The sequence below is a fragment of the Alosa pseudoharengus genome, unplaced genomic scaffold, assembly GCF_046254945.1.
Source record: "Alosa pseudoharengus isolate Yale_2024_CS ecotype anadromous, Long Island Sound unplaced genomic scaffold, YU_APseudo_1.1 YU_APseudo_1.1_scf_18, whole genome shotgun sequence".
NCBI classification, from domain to species: domain Eukaryota; kingdom Metazoa; phylum Chordata; class Actinopteri; order Clupeiformes; family Clupeidae; genus Alosa; species Alosa pseudoharengus.
The window spans coordinates 30042952-30069401 of NW_027468650.1; the positions used below are offsets into that span (position 1 = coordinate 30042952).

The following is a 26450-nucleotide window of genomic DNA, read 5'->3' on the forward strand; positions in this document are numbered from 1 at the left end:
CACCCTCGGTAGCGCGCAATGTTGAGCGTGAGCGCGCCTCTGGCGACTAGAGTGATCCATCGCATTACTCGGGTGAATCCCTTCCATAGGCGGATGTTTATCCCGTCATCCTATCAGTGCAAGTACATCTCTATCAGTGACAATGCTTTGCATTCGGTTTACAGGAACACAATTAAGCACACCCTGGAAACCGCTTGTGCATATTAAATAAAATAAAATAAAAAACCCACAGGCCTATAATTAAATGTAGGCCTATAATATAGCAAAAGCTGCACAAATGTACCAGGGCCCAGATTTCATGTCATACAAATTTGTGGGCAGAGAACTCAAAGGAAAACAAAAAGCACTGTGTCAATACTAGATTATTTTTGTGTGTCATAAATGACAGACAACAGAACACTTTCCAGGCATAACAAAGCTTATTTTAATTCCCATGTGAAGGGGCAGAGAAGAAACCCATGTTTTTACTTTATTACATAGTAACAGAATACATATTCTTCTTAACAGTTTTTTTTTATCATCACATTATAACATAATACATAGTCATATCTCCATGTTGTTGTTTTAATCTTAAATAAGAACTAAATATTCAGTTCTGAACTTTATGGCCAAAGACCCCTTGCTCTGCCTCTTCTTAACATTCAGATAAATGACACCTTAAGACACACTCAATCAACGTAATCTTCGCTTGCACTCAAAACACAACACAACAGCCAACCAACTCTTCCTCCTTTTTACACACTCACACTCACTCACACTCACACTTCAGAGAGAAGGGGCATAGGAAGAAGCAATATGTCACAAAACAGCATTCTTCTTTTTCTGTTGTTGGATCAACAAACACAGAGAAACAAAAGAACCTAAAGCAATGACAAAACGAAACGAAAACATGTTGATCTTCATTTTTTTTTTCACATTTGGCTGATGTTTTACTGCCCCTGGTGGTGGTAGTGCAACACTGCAAAAAGTAGGTGCAGCTAGAATAAAGGTGGCTTTCAGTTTCATGACCTGAAGCAAAACATCCAGAGAAGCATGAGCACCTGCATGGAAGCAATGGGCAGAGACACCAGGCAGTGGAGAAAAAGTGACCATTGTCATTCAGGTGCAAAAAGACGCTCTTCAAAGGAGAAGCAGGGTGTGAATGTGTGTCTGTCGTGAATTTTAAAAATATAATACTTTTCAGTCCTATTTCATTTGGAAATAATGGTCTCAAAGTGGGGGATCAATTCCACCCATCTGCTCGAATTCAATACTATTCCTCCACTGGACCTTCTTCTGGCCCAAGTGCATGATGGGGAAAATGGGTTGGAGACTTCCTGATTATCTTTCACTCAGCAAGTCAAAAGAAATGTGTTGGGTTTTGTCTTTGATAATTTACAACTTTTAAAATGTTACAGCAAAATAAACTGGGTGGGTAGAAAACTATCATGCAAAACTATTGACGCACAGTCCATTTGCTGAGGTTAAGTGCAACTGCTTTCCTTTTTTTTGTCCAGAAATGTTAGATGACTAATCACTTGGAGACTCAAATGCACATTTTCCCCATGTTCCAACATTTCCTATTAGTTGGAACAAGGACTAACATGTACAAACTGTAAATAGGACATAACATTTTCAATTATAATCAAAATAATGATTGAACAAAGTATGAAGTGAATGCCTAAATATCAAGACACCCTTACACCTGGCATTTTGTGCTGCCCACAGGCTGTAGTGTAAGATAGGCTGATTAAAATAATGTAAATGATAACCATATGACCTTTTTCATATCAAAGAAAGCCGGAGAAGCAGCAAGTTGTGAACAAAATCATGGACAGATGAAACGTAAAGATGTGAGGTAAAATAAAAATAAAAATGTGATGAGATTTTTTTTTTTTAAAAACACACACACCTCAATGCCATCCTGATTAAAACTATTTAAAATCCTGTTTGATTGAATACGCATTAATATACCTTTTCAAGGGACTCCGATAATTTAAATGGAGGTCTCTAATAAGAGCTTTTAAAAATACAAAATGGAGGATTCCACTGTAAGCGCTTAAAACATATGGGATTCTTTTAAGAATGCAAATGGGCATTTTTCATTTCTTCAATTTTTTGAGACCCAAAATCTCAATGTCTCCCGAAATCATTTTAACCCAGCAATGAGTTGTCCATATATTTACACAGCTGGGTTAAATACCAGAGGTCTGTCTGTCTGTCCATCAGTCTGTCTGAATGCTCCTGGAGTCTGTGTGTATGACAGCATAGCGTAAACCTAACAGGGGAAATTAAAAATGACTGGGTTAGGTGTCCTGCTAAGAGTAACTCTGCAGCCGTTAGTCATGCTGCGTGTAATACAGGGACCTCAGTAGCAACACAGGGAGGTCACAGAAGAGACAGGGTGCAAAGAAAAATGAAAAAGAAAAAAAATGAAAAAAACAAGTCGCTGAAACACAAGAGGTCTAAAAAAATAAAGCTTTGTTAATTTCTCTGCATTATAGATTCCACTTTTGGTATCTCTTTTTTTTTCCATCTACCTTCAGCTTGAATACAATGGATCTCCATGAATGAAAACATTGAAGCGCATATTTACAGAAACACAGCTCCACCCTGTGGCTGGAGGTGTGAAATGTCATTGTGGGGTAAATTGGGGTGAGTGGGGGAAAATTGCTAGAGAACTGGGATTAGGGGGGTGGGGTCAGTCGTGATGGCTGGACAGAATGGGCTGCCGGCAGATGGGGCAGGTATTGTTCTCGGAGAGCCAGCGGTCAATGCAGTGGATGTGGAACTCGTGGGCACAGGGCAGACGGCGCAGCTTGTTGCCCTGGGCGTACTCATTGATGCAGACACTGCAGGCGCGGCCGGCTTCGGCCTCCAGACTCGCCTGGCCGTAGGTGCGCGTGCCCAGGTTGTCGATCTGCTCTTTGGTGAGCCCACGCGGGTGCTCCTCGTCCTCCTCGTCGTTGAGCAGGAAGAAGTGCGCCAGCCGGAGGATTGGCAGCGTGCCGTTCTCCACTAGGTTGTTGGTGTCCCTGCTGGCTGGCCGGCCATCGACCCCGACCCCAACCCCGACACCAATGCCACCGCCACCAGCACCACCACCTGTGCCCACAGATGCCACCCCAGTGCCACCACCAATTCTACCCTGACCCTGGCCGCCGCCTCCCACTCCTCCTCCGGACACAACCTCGCCCTCCCCAGCACCCTGCCCACCCCGGTCGGCCTCGGACGTTCCCGAGCCAGAGCCCCCGTTGCTGTGACTCCCGGCGCCCAAGCCCTCGTTTCCGATGGTGACGCCGCCGCCGCCTCCTCCTCCTCCGTCCTGTCCCCCCGCGGCCACGGCCGCCACCCCGCTCCGGTTCTCGGAGTCGGCCTCGGTCTCCATGAGGGAGCTGAGCTCGCCGAAGCCGGTCATGATCTGGCGCAGGATGGAGCGGAGCGCGGTGGAGCTGGGCTCGCCCAGGCCCGTCTCGCTGATGCGCCGCAGCGGGATGCGTATGGTGCTGACGTAGGTGCGGATGCCGGCGCGCTCCGAGCGCGAGATGGTGCGCCGGAAGCCGCCGCTGTCGCTCTCGAAGGTGACGGTGTTCTCGGCGGCACGGGCCCGGGAGCGCGTGCGGCTGGCGATGCTGTCCCGGTCGCGGTTCTCGCCGGGCCGGATCCGGCGCACCTGCAGGTCCAGCATGATGGTGGGGTGGCGTCGTACGCCCCCTCCATTGCCCCCGCCTCCACCGGCACCTGGCGCTCCACCTGGGCCCGTTCCTCCGTGGGACTCGGCCTCTTCCTCGTTAGTCTCAGCCGCCGAGCCCTCCGCCAGGGGCGCCTCCACTGGTTCGGCGGAAGCCGCTTCGCCCGTTTCCATGGCCACGGTGGCCGTTGTGCTCCCCCCGAGCTCAGCCGGGTCGTCGGTCGAGGCCGCGCTGGTACTAGTGCCGGTGGAGGCGACGACAGCGGGAGCGGCAGCCGGGGTGGACGCGGGACTTCTGTGCAAGGGGGAGCGGCTTCGGCGTGATGAGCGGGACGTAAGTCCACCGCCGCCGCCGCCACCGGCCCCACTCCCTCCCCCGGCCAGCGCCCTGCGCACGCGCCCACGCAATCGAGTCCTGCTGCTGCGTGCCTCGCGCCCAGCCGGCGCCCCCTGGTGGGGTTCCTGGGCCGGTGCACCACAGGAGGGGTCCTCAGGCGCCTCCTCTGGGCCCTCCTGCTGCTGCTGCTGCTGCTGCTGAGCTTCCCCAGCGGTGGGGCCTGACGAGGGGGGCTGCAGCTGGGCTGGCCCCTCGCTGCCATCTTCGGGGCCCGGCTGCGAGGTCAGACCTGCGGCAGCGACTACGGGCGCAGGCTGGGGGGTCGCGGGCTGGGGGGCCACGCTACGTCTCAGGGGCGTGAGGGGGACAGGTAAAGGTGGGGGAGGGGGAAGTGGGGACGTGGTGCTGTTGCGCGTGCGCCTGGCCTGGGACCTCCGCCCGAGCGTGGGCCTGTGAGACGGGGTGTGGGCGTGGGAGAAGGGCGCGGAGGGCCGCTGGGTGGTGTAGGGTGTGGGTCTCGGGGTGCTGTAGACGGCCGTGCGGATGGAGGAAGGAGCCAGCGGCTGAGAGGGAGGTGGGGGTGGAGGAGGCGGCGGCGGCGGAGGTGGTGGGGGTACCGGGAGCTCGTCACCATGCTCCCCCGCGTCGGGCTGCTCGTGGTTGATGTTGATCTCCAGGCTGAAGCGGAACTCGCCGCTGTTGGGGTTGGTGCGGCTGACCGCACGCCACGTCTGGTTGCCACTCTGGCCGCTGCGTGTGGCGTTGCCTGTGCGTCGGAATGTGTTCAGCCACTCCAGCAGGGAGTCACCGTTGGACGTCTCTGAGCCCGCTTCCGGAGCTCCTGCAACACACACACACACACACACACACACACACACACACACACACACACACACACACACACACACACACACACACACACACACACACACACACACACACACACACACACACACACACACACACACACACACACACACACACACACACACACACACACACACACACACACACACACACACACAACAATAAAATCACCACGAGAACTGTTTAAGATGCAGCGACATCTTGGGCCAACTGTTCAAGCTGCAGTCAACAGTTCTGACCAACTGTTTTAGCAACAACAAATTTAACCAAATTCTAAGACCTTCCACACAACTTAAAATGTTTATATCTTGAACTAAAATGTCTTGCATCTAAGTCAAAGGCTTATTGCCAAGAAGTGAATTCTACTATTAGTCCCAATTAACCTTCAGATTCCTAATTTGCAAAAGATTAAAAGAAACAATAACACAATCAGTGTGAATTATTGCTTCTCCACCTTTATTAAAAGACTGACTCTTAAATTTGAAAGGTTAATGATATTTTAGCTCATCAGCCAATCAAATTTCACCACTCGCTTCTGTCCTCCTGAAGCAACGTGTTAATTGGCTGGAGTGGGTCATGATCAAGGACTGCACCTTTAAAATCTTTCATTCTATTCCTGCCTCCCCCTCCTTTCCCATCCAATCCACTCTTCTTCTCACCACTGCTTCCTTGTTCCTCTCCACCTTCGTTGCCCTGTGGGCGTGGTTCTGGTCGAGGCTGAGACGACACCCTCTCTTTTGCTCCGTCCAGTCGCTGCCTCAGCTCCTCTGCCGTGACCTCACCTGCAGGAAATGGAAATAAAAGCTAATCAAAATGGAGCGCTGTGTCTTTAACAGAAACAGTTAGGGATGCCGCTGCAAGCCTGTGTAAAGGTCATTGACCCTTCCTAATCATTAATTCTGCTATGTGGACCGAGTTCTTTTAGGACATACACTATGGGATCTGGTAGTCACATATTATGACCTTCACTGATCCTTGTGTCTTTAAATCTTTGACTTAAGTCTTCAAATATGGACCCTACTAATGGCCCTGACCAGAAGTACTTAAGTACTCATTATCAGTGTAAGTGCTTTGTTTTTTTGTTTGTTTTTACAAAACCCATGCATTAGTTTAGTTAATGGCATAGTTTATTGCAGGAAAGCAGCAGTTGATACTTCATTTTAATACTCTCTGCACATGAACCACCGACTTTCAGTTTGCTGCATCAAAAACACTGTCTGTATATGCCCTTGGTTCACAACACATAATCTACATACAGTACACTTTCACTGCACTGAGGGTCATGGTTATGTTCTTCATAATAAAAAGGATTGCTCATAATAAAAAAAAGGTTGCTCAGATATCACCATGACCATGACTGTGCAGAGCAAATTCACACACAGGTTAGCCAGGTTGTGTATAGGCACTTCTGTCTCTCACCAGTTTATCAGCGTGGAGTAATGGTGATTAAAAGCAAAGAGCATGACGGTGCAATATCACAATTGTGACACTGCAAAACGGCCAGCCCATTTCTTAACATTGTGAGCCATAAGGTATCAGGAATGAGCCATTTTAAATACTATAAAAATACACAGCAATTTGTTACTTTTATTGTACATTGTTATTAGGCAACTAGTTCTGGAATTATCTTTCAGTTAATTCTCATGGCATCACCAGTTATTCCCCACTTACTTACAACCTACTCTGACTAAGCACTATGCAGTTCTGTGGTCCAAGTCAGACCAGCCCTTGAAAATGTAAGAAAGGCTTTCACAGCATTGTCAGTGATAGACAGAGCTACACAGACAGTGCTACATCGTCATTTTAGCTCAGTGCAGTAGCATTAGCATAACCAGTGCGAGCAAGATTTTATCTGTGCCAGCTGTGGTGCTATTGGTGATGGTCACGTTTATGCATGCCTTTTGTGTAGTTACCATGCTAGTTTTACACTAAATCCCCATTATGTTCCTTTAATTGTCATCACACAACATAGCACATCATAACATAGCACATCAATCTAACGTACCATTTTGAGGTGACACGAATGTCATTCAAGAACAAGAGTAACAAGTTGTTCTGTATAAGAAGCACTGGTGAGGGCATTGTGAAAATCTGATGGCCAAAAACGAAATAGTCACAGTGGGGTTTAATATGTGGCCCTGTCTCAAGGGATTGGGATGCTGCCTGGCTGACTTAGGAGGACAGTCGGGGCTGAAGGGCCATGGAAGACAAGCACAATGCAGTCTGTAGTTAGGTCGATAGATAATGTTAGAATGTTTTTGTTTTTATTAGGTATTTGGAAAATGAAACTGAATTTTAGGCCTGATTTTAGAGTCTCTACACTGAGGAAGCTGCATTATCACAGTATTCGTGCAATAGACTGTAGATTAGTTTACCACACTAAAATGTCAGATCAGTTAGGCTTAAGGCTCAATATAAAATATACTACTTCTTACTCATCTTGTCCAGACATGACTCAGCCACCTTACACTTGACAACATCAGTCTAAATGCTCCTCCAGTCACCAGATAAGACTCCAGATTGCTTTGAATTCTGTCATAAAGCAAACGCACCCTTTGCTAACAAAATGCCAACATAATGGTCAGGTATGCAAACTAGAGAGTTGTCAAAGGACATTTTTCAAAAGGAATAATCCAACAAGCGACAATGGATATAGGTAGAATGTCAATACCATAGCGAGGTGCAGTGAGGTGAACAATAAACAGTGTGGACTTGACCAAACTATGCCTTAAGGGATCAGGAGGGTGACTGACTTAGACTCCCTTTCCTCCCTGACTTCCCCATCATGTCTCAAATGCAGTCTACACAGCCCATGCACTGGGTGCCCATATTGCTGCAGAATGCACAGTGGCAAGCAGAGTGTCACTGAAGTGCAGGGTTTTCCATCCTGCGTCAAATCAAAACGAGGACTTGTTAAAGATGCTGTCAGTCCTACCTGGAATGGTAGCCGCGATTCAGCATCATTCCAGTCTGGAAGAATGTATGTTTTTGTAATATAGCCATACATACTACTGTATATTTAAATGCATCTAATGAATTGAAATGTTTCCATCGAGATTCAGTCCACAAGTACAGCATTATCACCATTTCAAAATTGTCACGCAATCTAAACACAAAGAAAGACGGAAAATTTTAAGCCAAACATACTGAAAGGGAAACCTTGTTAGAGAATCTAGTCCACAATTGTCTCCAGAATGTCAACTCTAAATACAGTGTCAAAGTCCCAGCTGGTTCCGAAGAAGCTAGTATCTTTGTGAAACCGAAACCAGTCCGATGTTTTCAGGTCTAAAAAAGGAGGTAATATAAAGAGCACATCCCAGATGCAGAATGAGATTAATCCAAATTCTATTGACAAAGTGTCACTCGCTTTAGGAATGTTTAAGCTCCCAATTTAACACTGTGTGTGTGTGTGTGGGGGGGGGGGGGGGGCTCGACCACTCACCAGGGGTCCCCAGGAGGTTGCTGTCCCTCATGAGTCGGTACTCCTCCTCACTCAGCTCGTTGATGAAGTGATAGTAGGCCTCCTCCCGCCGTAGCCGCTCTGCCTGAGACGAGCGACGCTCATCTCGCCCGCCCGGAGGGTCCATCACCATGGAAACCGCTGTTTGAAGGGGGGGTTTGGGGTTGGGGGGGTGGGGGGGCAAGGTTACTGTTAAAGGACAGTGGCTCAAAATGACTTGCATCTAGCATACAGCTTATGCCTTGTCACGTTCAGTAGAAGAGTGGGATTATAGTCAGTGCAGTAGGCTACATTATTATTTATCTGATAACTATACCTGAGATAAGTAGCATCTATGAGATTGCATGGTTCACCCTAATAAAATGGCACATCTAGCAATACATTATGCAATTCACAACTTGAAGGCCTGAGTCATATGACAATAATTAGGCTAAATCAGACACACCTATCATTAAAGGGCACTTTTTTCCCAATCTGACATATCAGCAACCACATAACATCAACCCCCCCACCATTTAGACATCGTTATAATCTAACATAATCAAGAACACCCTAATGGCAGCTACATCAATAGTCAATTCAATGACAAATAAGATCAGGGTGATATTTTAAAACACCCCTTAACCTTCTTTAAATACCATCCTCCATTAGCGAATCCCTTCACACAAAATGAATGCCAGTAACGCTAGCTTAAAGCCCTTTAGCCATTAGCATAACATGGTCAACACAGCTTCACCGTGAGCAAAGACCGATAAACAGTCTTGACACAATATAACAGCGATGATAGGAGGAAACGCAAGGTCTTTCTTGGCAATATTATTGTCTATTCATGACATTCCATGTAGTAGGCCATGATGAGGAACGCAGAACAGCGGAGCAACAAACCTGACGGTGTCAACCCAACCTCCAATCACCGACCCAGGAAGGATCACAGACACATCGAGTGCCCATACATTTAATCTCGGAGGAGGGACATGACAAAGAAAAGTCGGTCTCCATGCTAGTTAGCTAGCTACCTATCCAACAGACAATAAGCGAGCGTTGCAGAAGTATCACTACAGCACTGAACAAAATGTTTAAAGCTTTATGAAACCGCACCTCAATCCAAACACCGGTTAGTCACAGCCATCTGGACAAACGAGCTGTCATTTTACATACGCATCGCATTTGTTGGTGTCGATGGCTAGTTAGCAGTCTGCTAATGAATGGTTTTGACAATTGTTAAACAATATATGGACACTGATCTTCAATACAAAACGTAATACACGATATAATAATATCAACATCGATTTTGGTGAGATTACGTTAGGGTGACATTAGCAGTAATGTATATTTTGATACCTGAAACAGCAGCTATAATATGGACGGGTCCTCTTCCCTCTCCGCTCTGATTACAATGTAGCCAAGATGGGACCAATGGCGTTACACACTACAGTGTCTGACCAACAACATATTACACAGATTCCGGTTCCTATCTGGTTCCTCTAAGAAATTCTTCTAAAATACAGATTTGAATGCGCCTCTAAATTTGATGCATTATCATCTAATATATGAACAGTTTTTTAATTTTTTATTTCCAGACATATGGATTACTGTTAAACAACAACAACAACAAATTGACAGCTAACATTGGCTTTTTCAGACAAAAGGTGTGTAATGTTACAAAGACGTGCAACCATGGGAAATTGACGTTGTAATCAACTCTGAGATGGCTGCGACTGTTTCTTGTACTTAATTGAATGCCACAATTCACACTATCTTCTCAGTAATTTTATTACAGAGTACCTGAGACGTTAGGGACTTTGTTAAAAATTACCTGATTGATTCTAAACCAACCCATTTGGTATATAAGGCTGTAAATATGCAATAAAAGACATGCTAGTTAGCTATTCTGCTTTACAAATAGTTAAAATCCACGTGGTACGCCATCAATGCTACCTTCACTTTTCGTATTACATGCCATTTGTCTATGAACCAATCTAGCGGCTTTAACGACTGTTTGCGACACTGCCGTGCGTGGATACTCAACTCTCCCGAGTGAGATACCGGTGGAGAGGCGCAGTTAGCAGGAAAATACCAGAGAAAGGGGTTGTTGTCCAGATATCACTGGTTTTCGCCACAGACAAAAAACGTGCATTTTTAAAAAATATATCAAAACATACAGTAAATGAGGACTCAAGGCTGAGCGTTGAAAAGCAGCGCGAGGGAAGGCAACTAATTCTCTAACCGTGGCTGTTGAAGTAAGTTGCCTCCCAAGCGACGCTTTAAAAGGAAGAGGGATCTAGATCAGACCACAACAACAGTGAAAATGGACTATGATTTCAAATTGAAGCTGACAGGGGAACGAGAACGTGTCGAAGATCTGTTTGAATACGAAGGATGCAAAGTTGGTCGAGGGACGTACGGGCATGTGTACAAAGCGAAAAGAAAAGATGGGTGAGTTAACCTTAGCTAGCCTAATGCTCTAACGTTAATGTTAGTTAACCTAGCAAGCTAGCTAGCCAAGGCCTCCGATTCGGGGTGATGTTTTCATTAGTATTAAAATGTCCTCGTCTCTTTTTACAGGTCTGTATGCGTTGTTTGCATGATTTCGTTTTTGTTCGGCACAGGTCTTTTATATGACAGGCTGGATTTCATTTGAAGTGGGTTTTGGCTTTGTCAGTTGATTCAATACGTCAGCACCTGGATAATGGGGTTTGCTGTGGACCCGAATGACAAAGGGGTTGGTAGTTTGTCTGACTTGAAAACAGCTCTTTTGCAGTCAACTCACAGGGTCGTGGTAATGCATATAATTAGCCATGCACGTAAGCGATTTACATGTTTTGTTAGCTAATTGGGAGCTTCTATGTAGCGGGTGTTTTCCAAGGAAACAACTGTTCACGTGGAGATCTAGGATGTATTCATGCAAGATGCAGGACGTGTTCAATCGTGTAGTTTGCAAAAGAAAACGATATTTTTCAGTAACGTTACCTCTCACTTTTAAGAAATGTGTCAATCGTGATGTTAGGAGTGGTGTTCTTGTCATATCAGTGACAGGTGTTAATGGGAGGGATTATGCAAGGTCTCTCAGACCAGAGGGCTGTCACAAGTATCCTAAGTATCAAAGGGGAGTTGACCTAATACCCACCAATGCAATGACGTTTTAGTTATATCATCCTATTGGTATCGATGGCGCATCTAATATGAGTGAAATGAGTAACCCTTGCCGCGTGAACTATGCCACCTGCCTTCTGCATTAGTGTAGGGACGTTTGTTTAAATCGATGTAACAAAACTGTACGGGATGTGAAATGTTTGTCAGAGACTGGAAGTTTTGATTTCAGAACCTTTGTCTTTCATAAACGACAGCTATTATTGACATTAATATTTGGCATTGGATGGTAGGTAAAAATGGGATATAATGCTTGTTCATATTTCATGGGAAAATATGTATGTAGGCCTACACACACAAAGTGTGTGTGTGTGTGTGTGTGTGTGTGTGTGTGTGTGTGTGTGTGTGTGTGTGTGTGTGTGTGTGTGTGTGTGTGTGTGTGTGTGTGTGTGTGTGTGTGTGTGTGTGTGAGAGAGAGAGAGAGAGAGAAAGAGAGAGAGAGAGAGACAGACAGACATGTGGTTTTATATACCCTTGGGGATCAATAAAGTATCTATCTATCTATCTATCTATTGAGTTTACTCATTCTGAGATCACCAATTTCTTTATTATACCAGATTAATGTAATTGATGATACATTTGCCTGCATCTACATGCCATGGACAGCTTTTACGCAATATAGCTGTTTACTTTTGTAACTTTGCCTTTATGTCTACCATTTGATTTTCCCTGTAGTCATTAACATTATCACTAGCACAAAATGTTTCTTTCTTCTGCAGTCCAATGCAGCCTGGACTAGAGTGTATAGTAAAATGGACCTGATTGTGGTTCTGGTTGCTTGGGTGAGACTTACAGATCCTGCAGATCCAAAGGCACAGGCATTAACGTCCAGACAGGCTGGCGGGCGAAAGTCTTAGTCAAAGAGTTTTAAGTGTTTAAAGATGTTTTTGTCTCACCGTAGGAGCTGGCTGTTTGTGAGCGTTTAAAAGATAATTTGTTCTGCAGGAGTTGGACCAGGCTGGTGGAGGCATAACAACATTTTTTATGGGGTTGTGTGAATGAATGTGTGTGTGTGTCTTTGTGTGTGCTTGGACTGTCTCTATCTGTACTAGTGTATTTCTATCTGACTATCTGTCTCTCTGTGTGGGTGTCTGATGGAGCTGGTGTTTGCCAGTCTTTCTCCCAGTCCGGTATTGTCCCTGCTCTTGGTGTTTACCTCTCATCCCATGCCAGAATGTGTTTCCCCTTCCCCTGATGTTTGCCTATAGAGGTTGTGCTGCCATAAAACAATCTGGAGGCATTCTGGGTATTTAAACCTTTGTGTAAAGCTGTGATTTTCCAGGCACCGCTGAGAGAGAGTGAACCCCCCCCCCCCCCCCCCCCCATTATGCTTTGTGCCCTGTGTTTTGTAATTATTGGGTGGATGGTCTGATGTGCCCTCTACCCCTCTGCAGGAAGGACGATAAAGACTATGCCCTCAAGCAGATTGAAGGCACGGGGATCTCTATGTCTGCTTGCCGTGAGATTGCAGTAAGTGCATGCATGGGTTGGCACATGTATACTCTGAACATAAGTGGACCTCATGAATAAGTATATCATATATGTTGCCTATGTAAGTCTGACCGTTTTCATAATGTGTTTGTGCATACATACTCTGAAAGAAAATATTATGTATGTATATATGGGCTTTTCACACAAGTAAAGACATATTGGGTATTGCCAGTAGATTTTTTCCAATGTAATTAGGCGTTTCAGTACTTACTTGTTCCTGTCTTAAAGTATTTGATTGGTGGCATCTGTGGCATAGTTTGCACTATGCCCAAAGAATACAGGGGCAAGACACGTGTGTGTGTGTGTCTGCGTGTCTGCCAGCCAGCCAGCGTGCGCGTCTGTGTGTGTGTGTGTGCTTGCTGAAGATTGTGTGGGTGTGTTCTGAGATGTCATCCTGTCTGCCGCAGCTGCTGAGAGAGCTGAAACACCCCAACGTGATCTCCCTGCAGAAAGTGTTCCTGTCACATGCGGACCGCAAAGTCTGGCTGCTGTTCGACTATGCCGAGCATGACCTCTGGGTAACATACAAACACACATACAGTACACACACACACACACTTAAAATGGTTATCATGTGGGTCATCAAGCATTTTTTGTATTTCGCTGTTATATTTATAAATGATAGGACTGCTCTCAATGTACAAACATAATATCCAATAAATCATCTGTTGTAGTTGTGCCATAATATTTGTTCATTAATTTATTGTCAATTTTATGTTTTTTACACTCCTTAATCACTCACACACAAAACCTCTTTAAGATTGATTAAGCCCTGAAAACTCGCCTTAGTTCCTGAGAGATACAAGATGAAAAGATGAGAAAATCCCTTCATGGCCTTGAAACCTTGAAAGTATAAGTACGCATCTCTACTCCCTCTGCCTCATCTCTGATGTGGAGAGCTGATTGCCCCGGCCCCCTACACTGTATACAACTCTGCCTGCTTGACAACTTGGTTTGACAATGTTATCAAATGACTAACAATATTATGCTAATGTAAGATAGCATAGTCTGACACATTAGCTTGTTTCTGTTGGAAAGCTAAATGTGCAGATGTGCCCTTAGGAAAATCATTTGGAAAACCCTACCCCACAAATAAGTCAGGATTGTCGTGCAACCACGAAGGGCTGTTCTGATTTGTTATTCTGACTAGCACTCTGCCCATCCACACCATAAAAACTTAACCATGGTGTTTACTGTTTTTCACATTCTTGTAACACATTAAAAACACCCACCCAATGAAGGTTTATAGAGTTGACTTTTGCCAGTGACACAAAGCACAACTCACACATGCTTTCTCACACACACTAATGGCTTGTCTCTTGCAGCACATCATTAAGTTCCACAGAGCCTCGAAGGCCAATAAGAAGCCATTGCAGCTGCCCAGAGGCATGGTCAAATCCCTGCTGTACCAGATCCTGGATGGCATCCACTATCTACACACCAACTGGGTCCTGCACAGAGACCTGGTAAGAGGGGGGCTAAAGTATGCGTCCTAATTACACTTCCCCCTGTCGTGGTGTGTGGAACATTATTGTGTGTAGAACAGATGAATGGTGTCTACTAGTTTAGTCCTACATAGTAAGTACTAGTACATAGTAAGACTAAATACATATGTGTCCTCTTTTCAGTGCCATGGCTCCTGTTGTGGTGTTGTATGCATCTTTATATGAAGGGTTAGTGCTAAGGAACTTGGCCTGCTAGTTGAGTGTTGCACAGTGACCTGGGTGGGGGGCGGGGCTGGGCAGAGGAAGACCATAAGAGGAGAGGAATGCAGTCTCCCTGCACCGTTAAAAGTTTGACAGATCTAGCGTTATTATATGTCTACACTATTGAGATGGAGTTGAAATGTCTCTGTGGTTCTTTATTTCTGATGTTTTGGTGCACATTTGTAGTATGGTCTAAAGTCATGATCTATTTACGGTACAGAGTCATATGATGTCCTTTGAACAGTATGCACAGTAATAATATTCTGCATGTATTACATATCAATATAGTACCTGAACTGTGTGCTCTTGCTCTGTTGTGTCCATAGGCTCTATGTTCCACCTACTTTCGTGTATTAGTAGGTACTACCATGTCATGATAACTAGTTAGTTAGTTAGTTTATTTGTCCTTACATAGGACATTTGTTTTCACATACCATACAAGCCTCACAGACATGAAATACATAGATACACACAGTCACGGTTCTACACACAGTCACCACCCACCACCCTGCCACCACATACCCCACCCACATATATCACAACAGCACACTACCATAAAAAACAGCACATATACATCACATTACACAGATACAAACAGGAAAACCATCACCAGTTGACATTACAGAGGAATGAGGTGATCCATCACCGCTGTGATCTGTTGTTAAGTGCTGCTATTGCAGAGGGCACAAAGCTTTTCCCGAAGCGTACTAGCTTCCACCCCATAGCCCTGTATCTGCGTTTTGATGGAAGCAGAATGAAGAAGGGATTGAGGGGGTGGGTGGGGTCATGAGCGATGGTCCGTGCTCTGTTCTTGGTGAGTGTGCTGTTGAGGTCTGATAAATTAGGGGTGGGGAGGCCTATTGCTTTGGCTGCGGTATGGGTGATGCGTGTGAGTCTGTTTCTGTTGGCAGCAGTTAGCATGTTGAAAAAGCAGGGAAGGCAGTAGAGGAGTATGGGCTGGACTATGCTTTTGTACAGGAGGAGCAAGTGACAGGGGGCAACAGGAAGTGATCTGAGCTTACGGATGGCATAGAGTCTCTGTTGACTGCGTTTTTGTATGTCAGTGGTGTGTTGCTCAAAGCTGAGTTTATTCGGCCCCAGCCGTGGCGCAACTGGCTGGGGCACCTGCACCGTACGCTGGCGACCCGGGGATCGATTCCCGCCCCGTGGTCCTTTCCGGATCCTACCCCGACTCTCTCTCCCACTCACTTCCTGTCATTCTCTACTATCCTGTCAATTAAAGGCATAAAAGGCCAAAAAAAAAAAAAAGCTGAGTTTATTGTCCAGGGTGAGTCCAAGGTATTTGAAACAGTCCACTATTTCTGCGGTGTCGTTGTTGATGCAGGTGGGGTTGTGGATTGTGTCAGATGGTGTTCTGGTGTTGGTGATTACAAGTTCCTTGGTTTTACTGATGTTAAGCTGAAGGTAGTTGTCAGTGCACCATTGTGTGAGGTGGGAAATGGAGTCTTGGTATGCAGATATGGAGTTATTGTCATTGAGAAGTGCAAGAACAGCAGTGTCATCAGAGTATTTGAAGTATGTGGTGATGGGTGTGGGACTAACCTAAAGAATGGGAGAAGCAACCTAAACATTTTAGTAAATAATGCACTTCATGATTGGAGTATTATCCTCATCTGTTGTCCTTTTGCTTGTTTTGTACTGCGTTGTGTATGAGATGTCATTTTATTGGTTAGATGCCATTTTGGTCATGTTTATTGTAGCCTCTAAAAGGCCTCTGCATTTAAAAAAAGAAAATTTGGCCAAATGCTGCTCCAAGTGCTCTTTTGATTCTTTGGCTTCCCACTAGAGGGCCTTTATGACTAGGCAGGTTTTGTACTGTCGCAGTAAAAGCAACAGTAACATTGTTGAGGTATGTGTTGGTTTTGTTGTTGTTATTCTTTTAACCTAAAAGTCAACGTTATTGCTGTTGTTAACAGAAACCGGCCAACATCCTGGTGATGGGGGAGGGCCCAGAGCGAGGCCGCGTTAAGATTGGTAAGCCCTGGTTCTGACCCGACCTGCCCACACACACACACACACACACACACACACAGCAACAGCACTCAACCTCCTGTCTACACATACACACACGCACATAAACACACACGCACATAAACACACACACACACACACACCCCAACAGCACTCACCCTCCCGTTTGCAAGTTCACACACACACACACAAACAGCAGTAACCGTCCTGTTCACTAATCTGTGCACACACACAACAACAGCACTCGTCCCCCTGTTTACCAGTCTGAACACACACACAGAGCTCTAACTCCTGTTTACAATCCTCCTGGCATCACCGTTTAAGATTAGGGATTACGCAATGCAAGGCTTGAGTTGTCGACCCCTCATTTCTGGCACAGTGTTGTGTGCTTTTACTGTGCAGTGCGATTTCCCAGAGAGACAATAATGTTTTTTTTATCATACATTTGTGGGTAACAAATGAGTTCACTAGAAAATATCGCCAGAAGTTTGCCACTGATTTGCCAACACACTTAGCCAATAATTCTGGCAAACTTCCAGTGAACTTCTGGTGACAAACCTAATTTGCATATGACATTGCTGCAAATTTGCTGCAACATTTCCAACTGCAACTGTTTGCCAGAAAACTAATTTGCATGTAAAAATATGACCTATATATATATATAATAGTACATATTTTGGACTCCGACCCTCTTTACTATTTTGGAGTATTACAACTTTTCGAAAACGCATTCATTGACTAAAAAGAGAGAGAGCACAGTGTTTTTGTGTAAAGGTCTAATATATATCAATATATTATATAAATTATAATTATATCTATGACTAATGACACTGTTGTTAATGTGTGTTTTTGTTTTGTGTGCTTGTTTGTCTCTCCCTGTGCAGCGGATATGGGCTTTGCGCGGCTCTTTAACTCACCACTGAAGCCTTTAGCAGATTTGGACCCTGTGGTGGTCACCTTTTGGTACCGGGCACCCGAGCTACTGCTGGGAGCCAGGCACTACACCAAAGCCATCGGTCTGTGTGTGTGTGTCTGTGTGTCTGTGTGTGTCTGTGTGTGTGGGCCTGTGTGCAGGCTTGGGAATCGGTTCCAGGTATCGGTTAGGAACAGGTTCTAAACGTTCCGATCCATCGGAATCGTACACATCCACACGTTAACGATTCCACTAACGATTCCAATACAAAGCTTTGTTTTGGAAATGTTTACTTTTTTAGAAATTTTAAAGCATTCAACTTCTGTATTGATATTGCACACTTTGTATTCATTCTTTAAAACCACTTTAAATTAGACATTCAAAGCCAAAAACCCAAAGACATCCTATAAGTGTTCAGCAAATGGTACAGGAATCAATATGGGAATCGATAAGGAATCGCATTGATAAGCAGACTCGACAATGGCATCGATATCGATAATTTCTTAACGATGCCCATCCCTACCTGTGTGTGTCTGGGCCTGTGTGTGTCTGGGCCTGTGTGTGTGTGGGCCTGTGTGTTGCACCAAAGTCAGTTGTGAGTGGGGTTTTAGTGTGGTTGGCTAGGTGTTGTATCCTATGTGTGTATATAAGTGTGGGTGAGAGTGTGTACTAGAGTTTGGACTTGGTATTATAATATCGCAATATTTTTTGCATGATCATATTGTATCGCTGTGGCACCAGGTATCATAATATGTATGTATTCATTTGATATTATTATTTACATTTTATTTTGGTACATTTATGTACTCTGATAATATTGCTTTTAAAGTCTACAGTATGGCAGCGTAAATTGAATAATAATATGAGTCAATTTTAACATTTGACTGTATGTGAATTTTACTGTGCCAAGAAGGCTGCAGACTCTTTTTGGTTAGACAATTTATGGTAGCAATGTATAGCAGAATCAAATCCAGATACTGTCTGTTTTGTGAAACATACAGAATCACAATAATATAATATTGTATCGTGTTGTCACCTCTGTAGCTATACACCCCTCATGTATACCTGTATTAACTCATGTACTGTCCCAAATCAAGTATTCAAGGATTTTTATTTGTCACATATACACTGTTTTAAAATATGTATTCTAAAACGGATAGTTCCGGTCCTTGATTATGATTGGCTGAATCGCGTTTAAAGGCGTTGTAAAATCCAGCACAAACATACACCTTGATCGCATTTCGTTCTATATTACTGTGCCACCATAACTTGATACAAAAGTTAAAGTAGCTGCGTCTCCACGTTGCTTGGCAACCATTCAGAGATTGAGGAAATATATATTTTTGGCGGAAGAATGACTATGAATGAAATTCTCGCTGCTGTGACTATTTTATGAAATCTTGCCAGATATATGTAGGAACCGTTTTAGAAAAGCAATAAGCCACTCAAGTCCGTAGGTAACACTGATTTTAGAACAGCTAAGGGGGTTTTAGGCACTCTGCTAGCACATTGTGCCTAACAACGCCCCTTAGCTGTTGTAGAATCAGTGTAACCTACAGCCTCTCGGGGCTTATTGCTTAAGTGAAATGGCATTAGTTGCTCAACTTCAGAATCTTTCCCTTAGGTGTGTGTGCGTCTGTGTCTGTCTTTCTGTCTGCCAACCTATCTTTGTGTGTGAATCAGGACTTCTTGTCGCAGTCCATCCCCTGACTCTAACGATTTGTTCCACAGATATTTGGGCAATTGGCTGCATCTTTGCAGAACTGTTGACGTCAGAGCCCATATTCCACTGTCGACAGGAGGACATCAAAACCAGTAACCCATACCACCACGACCAACTGGACCGCATCTTCAATGTCATGGGCTTCCCTGCAGGTTAGTGCACGGCCAAGTGAGACAATGTGTTGACATCTGACTCCGCACAGCTGTGACCACTGCTATACTTCTGTGGCCTGCATGTGCTTTTACTTATGTTGTGGTTCACAGACGCAGTAGACTCCAAAACTTTAGAGTAAATATGACAGTAAAGTGTGTTGTGATGCTTTTTATACCATTCAGCTGACATGAGAAACGTCATGTAGCAAATTTCTGAAATAGTTGAATGTAAGGAATTTTTAGGGTGCACATGTTCAACAGGAATTGAATACAGACTGTAGACCAGCTGTTTTCTGCCTTCTGCTGTCTGCGGCTTTAGTATCAGCCCCCAATTCAGGAAGCATAATTGTATCCAACCCCATATTAAATGTACATGTGGTCCCGTTTCCTCTGAACTGCCTTGACCTGCAGGCACACAATTGAACCCAGCCTGGTCTGCTTTTGTTAGTCACTGGCTACTGGCCAGCCAATATGAAGTCAGGCCCTATGGCCTTAGTGCTCACTCTAGGTGGAAATCAAGGTTCATGTTCAAATTGAGCCCCAGTAAGGGCCTTGAGATGTATTGTTCCATTATATGGTGCTATATTATTAATATAATCAAACTGAATTGAACAACTTCTGATAACTGGAACACAGCCAACAACTTAGTTGAAGGCTGAGAGATGCTGGTCTGACTAGTGCTAGCTACAGTAACTCCATGCTCTAGTTAGTTCTGTAGTAGCAGCACGGTAGCATGCTGCTAATCTGACACATGCTGCTCTGTTCTGCTGTTTGTAGATAAGGACTGGGAGGACATTAAGAAGATGCCAGAGCACTCCACGCTCATGAAAGACTTCAGAAGGAACACGTGAGTCCCTGCTATCTCTGGCTGTCTCTCTCTCTCTCTCACTCTCTCACTCTCTCTGCTGGTGAGAAATTTTCACAATCTTCCTCTAACTTCTTTTTTCTCTTTCTCTATAATATTCCCCATTTTCGTTATTTTTCTTTCTTTCTTTCTTTCCTTATTTATTTGCTCTCTATTTCTCTCTCTCTCTCTCTCTATTTCTCTCTATTTCTCTCTCTCTCTCTCTCTCTCTATTTCTCTCTATTTCTCTCTCTCTCTCTCTCTCTCTATTTCTCTCTATTTCTCTCTATTTCTCTCTCTCTCTCTCTATTTCTCTCTCTCTCTCTCTCTCTATTTCTCTCTCTCTCTCTCTCTCTCTCTATTTCTCTCTCTCTCTCTCTATTTCTCTCTCTCTCTCTCTCTCTCTCTCTCTATTTCTCTCTCTCTCTCTCTCTGCCTCACTGTGTGTCTCCCTCTCATGTTTTCTTCTTCTCTCTCAGGTACACTAACTGCAGCCTTATTAAGTACATGGAGAAGCATAAAGTCAAACCTGACAGCAAAGCATTCCACTTGGTAAGGGTCAAACACTCCATAAGCCTGTTAAGATGGCACAGACATACACTAATGTAATATAAATTACAGCTTTCAATGGCATCCAACATATGGTTGACCTATTATACTTGTATTGCAGGCTTTTTTTATAATAGATTTTTCTGTTCCATTACTCTTTGGGCATCTTTTTTTAACTGCTGACACACTGACTCTCACTCTCTCCTCTCTCTACCAACACAAACACACACACACACACACACACTCACACACACACACAGCAGTAACCCTCCTGGGGCCTGTACTACGAAGCGGGGTTACTGGCTTATCTGGGTAACTTCGAGAGTAACTTGATCACGTGTGGCGTAAGTTCTCGATTAACCCGTACTACGAAAGGTGGATAGGTTTTAACCAAGGTATGCTGCCATGGCAATTTACGCTGCATCTCAACCCTGCTCCGAGCAGGTTATGTTCTTGGTTAACCCGAGGTTTCCGTTAACCACACCCTTTATAAGTACCACCCCTCCACTAACAATTCGAGACTATGTCGGCGTACCTGGATGATCCATACGACATCGGAGCGCAAATCGTGAGGTGCTCTCTTCGAGGGGTTTTAGAGACCGCCATATATATATATATTCTCTATGAAGATATAGATTGTCAGTCAAGGGAATTCGTTATCTTTGTCACATGATCTAGGCAGAAGTCTCTAATGTCACCCGTCATAGCAATGCCCTTATGTGGACATTCATGTTTTCCATCTAATCGGTGATGCTGAACATCTGAGCAAGAATACTGTATGTCCGAAAATAAATCGGACATAGGCTTAGCCTAGCCTACAGTATGCTGAACATCTGAGCAAGAATAGCCTAAAATAAATCGGACATAGCCTAGGCCTAATAAATTAAAATCACCATTTTAACAAACTTGTTGAATTGAATGTCATATTACTGTACCCTGCACATAAAGGCTACACATTTCCACAGCACCAGAATCCGACCGAATGCCTCCCTCAACCCCTTCCACAATCGGCCTTCCACTATTATTTGCGATGGCCAACTCCTCTGCTACTGTAAAACACTCCTTACAGTAGTGTTCAAATGACACCTTTTTCTTGTTAGCTGTAAAACAGAGGCCAAGTGAAGGCTATACGCATACTAGGCCTACATGTTTTCATAATTAAGAAATATTAATGCAAGCTATAACTATATAAACCTACTATTCTGAATAATGTGTTTGTGTTTCATTTTCACCTGCTGCCATGTGCGTTTGGCAATGGTGTTGCATCTGAAATGTTCACAGGATTAGGCATACACTAAATCAGTCAATGGGGGCTACTTAAACATTCAATTATCCTATTACTGTAATCTATATGCCCACTTCTAAATTGTGTTGCATCTGTAGGCATTTCTATGATCTCAAAATAGGCAATTTAATTATTTCAACTCATTTCAGACATTCCGCAAGCTATTAATCCTCCGTAACACATATTTGAAGAACATGTGGAAATAAAACTTTACTTTTAGGCATTTAGGTTACCCGATCTGCAATACGTTGCCAACAGCCTTGCCTTGCTTTGTTCACTGCCGACGTATTTGATTTTTGTCGTAGAGTGGGTTTCCTCATAACTTGGCATAATAATTGTGCATTCCTCATCCGTAAAATAAGGTGATCGCGTCATCATTGAAAGTGGTGACTTACGCTGCAACCCGCCCCTTTTATGTGAACGCGCACAAACTCCAATGAGGTTAACCCGGCTCAACAAATCAACTTCATAATCAGCGTCGTAGTACCGATTAACACCACTAAAGATAACCAGGTTTTGTCAACCCCGGTTTAACAAAGTAACCCTGGGTTACATCTGGGTAGGTTAAGCTCCCTTCGTAGTACAGGCCCCTGGTCACTAATCTGTGCATACACACACCAACAGTGGCTGTGACACTGGCTGAAGCACAGCAGTTTAGACATGTGAATGAGAAGTGCCAGTAGAATGCAGTAGCACACAATACTAGGGATGTAATGACCACATAGCTAATGTGAAGATTTGGATTGTGTGTTAATCTCAGCATAAAGTTTTTTTGGTGAGGAGGATTTCTCCCAAACTGAACAACACTGTCTCTCTACCACCATTAGACCTGTGCAGGAATAAAAACGTGATGCTAAATACCTTCTGAAGGTGGGTTTGTGTTTGGCCTGTCCCACGTGTGAGTGTGAGAGTTCATTCCTGAGTGTGTGGTGTACTGCTGCTCTTCCTCCTCCAGCTGCAGAAGCTGCTGACGATGGACCCCATCCGCAGAATAACGTCTGAGCAGGCCATGCAGGACCCCTACTTCCTGGAGGAGCCACTGCCCACCTCTGAGTGAGTCCAACTCTATGCGTGCGTGCGTGTGTGTGTGTGTGTGTGTCCGTCCATGCGTGTCTGTCTGTGTGTGTGTGTGCGCGCGTCCGTCCATGCGCGTGTGTGTGTGCGCGTGTGTGTGTGTGTGTGTGTTTGCGTGAAGCCTAGTAGCTAGTGTTAGCTAGTGCTTTGAAGTCTGCTTGGTCTGCGCTCCCCATAATCTGTGGACTGATTGGAGTGAGTTATTGAATCAGTGACTGCATGTGTTATTGGAGCGCTTGGATTTTCTGTAAACCATGGTATAACACTCTCTTCTTGCAAGGTCGTACATTAGTCTTTATAGAGGTACACTATTCACTACATTGTCTTATAATTATAAAACACTCTGATGTCCGATCTGCCCTCCAGGAGAAATAGTTTTAGATATCAATGATGATTTGCATGGTTGCCATTGAAATGGTGCAAATATGTCACCACCACAATCAGTTGTGCCATGCTGATAATCAAATAAATATGCTGAACTTGTCACTGATCAGGTTGTATGCCAGCCAGCCAGCCAGTTAGAACATGAGCTAACCCCAACTCTACCAGATCTCAACCCTTTGATGTGCGGGCCTTGCCAAGAGTATGGACCAGTGTGCATTTAGCTCACTGTAACCTCAGTTTTGTCATGAAATCCCTCTGTCAATAAGTACGGTAAATGTTGAAATGTGTGTCAAAGGGCTAACCCTTTTTTTTTCATTGATTCATTTAATTCATCTGAGTTTATTCAGTGCTGCTTGTGTGAATCCGCAGTGTGCAATGTAATTATAAAGGCCAAACCAGTAAATGACTGGGAGCAGCTCGAATAAATTGAGATCGTGGCTAGTGAGCTAGCTATTGGATTTCCAATTAGTTCCACTCCTTGGGCATTCCAGTGAACTAGTTCACCCAGTGGGCTCTGCTTAGTAATGGACAGATCTCTGATCTGTGTGTGTGTGTGTGTGTGTGTGTGTGTGTGTGTGTGTGTTCCCACAGTGTGTTCGCTGGCTGCCAGATACCCTACCCTAAAAGGGAATTCCTTACTGAGGAGGAGCCAGAAGACAAGGCAGACAAAGTAAGACGTCTCAGGCTATCCTCCTGCCAGTCTTCCAACATATGTCAACACACGTGTGTGTGTGTGCACATGTGTGCATTTGTTTCTTTCAAACATAGGGTTTATGTGTGTCTATTGCCCAAATGACCAAATCATCGTTTTGGAAGTGTGTTTGTTTGTTTGTTTGATTGTTTGATTGTTTGCTTGTTTAAAGGAAGATGGGTGAGAGGGTGAATGAGTAGACAGGATGCCTCTCTGTTGTGTGCATATTCATAGGTTTGTTTGTTTTTGCGTGCTGTTGAAACTGCAGAAAAACCAGCAACAACAACAGGGGAACAACCACACCAACGGGGCGGGCCATGCCGGGAACCAAGACAACAGCCACGCCCAGGGCCCACCTCTGAAGAAGGTGCGGGTGGTCCCCCCCACCACTACCTCAAGTGGCCTGATTATGACCTCAGACTACCAGGTACACACACTCACTCAAAACACTCACTCACTTATATGCTCTCTCTCACACACAAACACTCTCACACACTTTTCAAAAGGATTTGTAATGATTCCATAATCCACCAAAGTGTTGCCATAGTAACTCGCCCGTTTTCTTTCTTTCTTCCTTTCTCACATAGCGCTCCAATCCACATGCTGCCTATCAGAACCCAGGACCAAGCACATCACTGCCCCAGAGCAGCATGGGATACTCCTCTACCTCCCAGCAGCCGCCGCAGTACTCCCACCAGACCCACCGCTACTGAGAGCCCTGCCCCTCTCCACCCCTCACTTCCTCCTCAAAGCTCCTCCTCTTCCTCCTCCTGGCCACACCCAAAGCCCCAGCCCTGGTCCAGCCCCTCACAGCGCCCAGCAGGGAGAATGTACGGAGGGAGGAGGGACGATTCTGAGCGCGTGCGGAATCAAGCAGGAACAACCCGTACCCACTTCCATAACCCCAACCTTGACCTGCCCCCCACCACACACCCATCTCCCTCCCACCCCTTTACCCCTACCCCTGCCCATGCACTGTGGGCACCTAACTCAAGCGTGTGCCCGTAGCTCAACTCAACTCTGCCAATAAGAAACGTTATGAACATCACCGTGACACACCACCACCAATACAGTAAAAAAAAAAAAAAAAACAGATAAATCTTCAGCCGGACTTAATCATTGCCTATACAAGAAAAACAAATAAAAATGAAAATGACTATTAAAAAAAAAAAGACAAAACGCTGGAAGGAAACAGAGGTGACCAGTTTTCCTTGTTTGGGGTTTTACATCATCACTGCAAGTGTGTGACCATTTTTTTTTATTTCATTTTTTTTTATCCTTCTCAAGAAGTGGAAACAAATTGCCCCACAACGTGGTACTTAATTGCTACGCGCAAAATGGAGGATGGCCCTGACTGGAGGAACAGTCCCCCATTGCCCAAGGTCAACCTCCACCAAAGCCCCCCTCTTGGCCGTGCTGGACTTCCTCTTCCTTTGTGAGGGTCCTGTGGCTTCTTTGAGACTAAAGCTGCTATTTGACTGCCAGCGGGGATGGTGTGTCGCCCGTCCGTCCGTCTGCCGGTCTCCCTGTCTGCCCCCCCCACACAAACACACACACGCGCACACACACACACACACACACACACACACACACACACATACAAAGTCAATCTCGGGGGCCCAACTCTGTGCAGAAGCTGCTGCAAAATGGAGCATGCTGACAGGATCTAGCGCCCTCTGCCGGACTATACTGGTTATGGGCTTTATTAAAAGAAACTTGATTTTAGTAGTTTATAATTTAATACATTTGGACTTTTTTGTTTTTACGTTAGAAGTGGCAAGTGGCTTCCGTTGTGCTGCGACTGCAGCAGTTGTTCGCGGTGGATAAGCCTTAGAACTTTAAAAACCAGTTTGCGTGGATGGATGGAACATGCATTGTACTGTATTGTATTGAACTATTTTACATGAAGCAAGTATCCTGACAATAATAAAAGCGGAAACGTTAAACATGGAAGCGTGGTGGTTTGTTTTTGGTATGGGTTGCCCTTAAACCCAGTGGGATAACTCTCACCAAGTGTGCCTGTAGGCCTAGCAGCCTAGCCCAGCTTACTTAACATTACAAACGTGCTGCAGGGAAGTGCTCATGCTAAGCTGTGTGTCGGCTCGTTCGCCAGGAATAGAAGTCTCTTCAATAATGGAATAATTCCCTCTCCATCCTTTACG

General features: G+C 44.7%; 2 protein-coding genes across 4 annotated transcripts; one reads left to right on the plus strand and one right to left on the minus strand.

Moving 5' to 3' along the window:
• Positions 1–406: 406 nt before the first annotated feature.
• Positions 407–9745, minus strand: rnf6 (ring finger protein (C3H2C3 type) 6). The gene is made up of 4 exons (XM_076290855.1): positions 9676–9745; positions 8317–8475; positions 5534–5656; positions 407–4848 (listed from the first exon to the last, which is right to left on the minus strand). The coding sequence occupies exons 2-4, from the start codon at positions 8465–8467 to the stop codon at positions 2681–2683; spliced, it is 2442 nt and encodes an 813-aa protein (XP_076146970.1). The 5' UTR covers positions 8468–8475; positions 9676–9745; the 3' UTR covers positions 407–2680.
• Positions 9746–10353: 608 nt separating this feature from the next.
• On the plus strand, positions 10354–26241 carry cdk8 (cyclin dependent kinase 8). Of its 3 annotated transcripts, none has more exons than XM_076290856.1 (13): positions 10354–10770; positions 12879–12954; positions 13383–13493; positions 14301–14441; positions 16619–16676; positions 17558–17689; positions 19318–19461; positions 20239–20308; positions 20785–20857; positions 23095–23192; positions 24189–24267; positions 24545–24715; positions 24876–26241. In XM_076290856.1, the coding sequence occupies exons 1-13, from the start codon at positions 10643–10645 to the stop codon at positions 24999–25001; spliced, it is 1407 nt and encodes a 468-aa protein (XP_076146971.1). In that variant the 5' UTR covers positions 10354–10642; the 3' UTR covers positions 25002–26241. The 3 variants fall into 3 exon arrangements, with proteins under 3 accessions (XP_076146971.1, XP_076146973.1, XP_076146974.1); XM_076290858.1 differs by having other exon boundaries at positions 24557–24715; XM_076290859.1 differs by lacking the exon at positions 10354–10770 and adding an exon at positions 11419–11713.
• The last annotated feature ends 209 nt before the right edge of the window (positions 26242–26450 follow it).

What these genes read in the sequence shown, in the direction of transcription:
- rnf6 (XM_076290855.1), bottom strand. Translation starts at nt 8,467, where the DNA reads ATGGTGATGGACCCTCCGGGCGGGCGAGATGAGCGTCGCTCGTCTCAG. An exon ending in CAACCTCCTGGGGACCCCTG is followed by an intron (nt 5,657 to 8,316) that starts GTGAGTGGTCGA and finishes CATTTCCTGCAG; the next exon opens with GTGAGGTCACGGCAGAGGAG. An exon ending in AGAGGAACAAGGAAGCAGTG is followed by an intron (nt 4,849 to 5,533) that starts GTGAGAAGAAGA and finishes TGTGTGTTGCAG; the next exon opens with GAGCTCCGGAAGCGGGCTCA.
- cdk8 (XM_076290856.1), top strand. Translation starts at nt 10,643, where the DNA reads ATGGACTATGATTTCAAATTGAAGCTGACAGGGGAACGAGAACGTGTC. An exon ending in AAAGCGAAAAGAAAAGATGG is followed by an intron (nt 10,771 to 12,878) that starts GTGAGTTAACCT and finishes ACCCCTCTGCAG; the next exon opens with GAAGGACGATAAAGACTATG. An exon ending in CAGAAGACAAGGCAGACAAA is followed by an intron (nt 24,268 to 24,544) that starts GTAAGACGTCTC and finishes TTTTGCGTGCTG; the next exon opens with TTGAAACTGCAGAAAAACCA.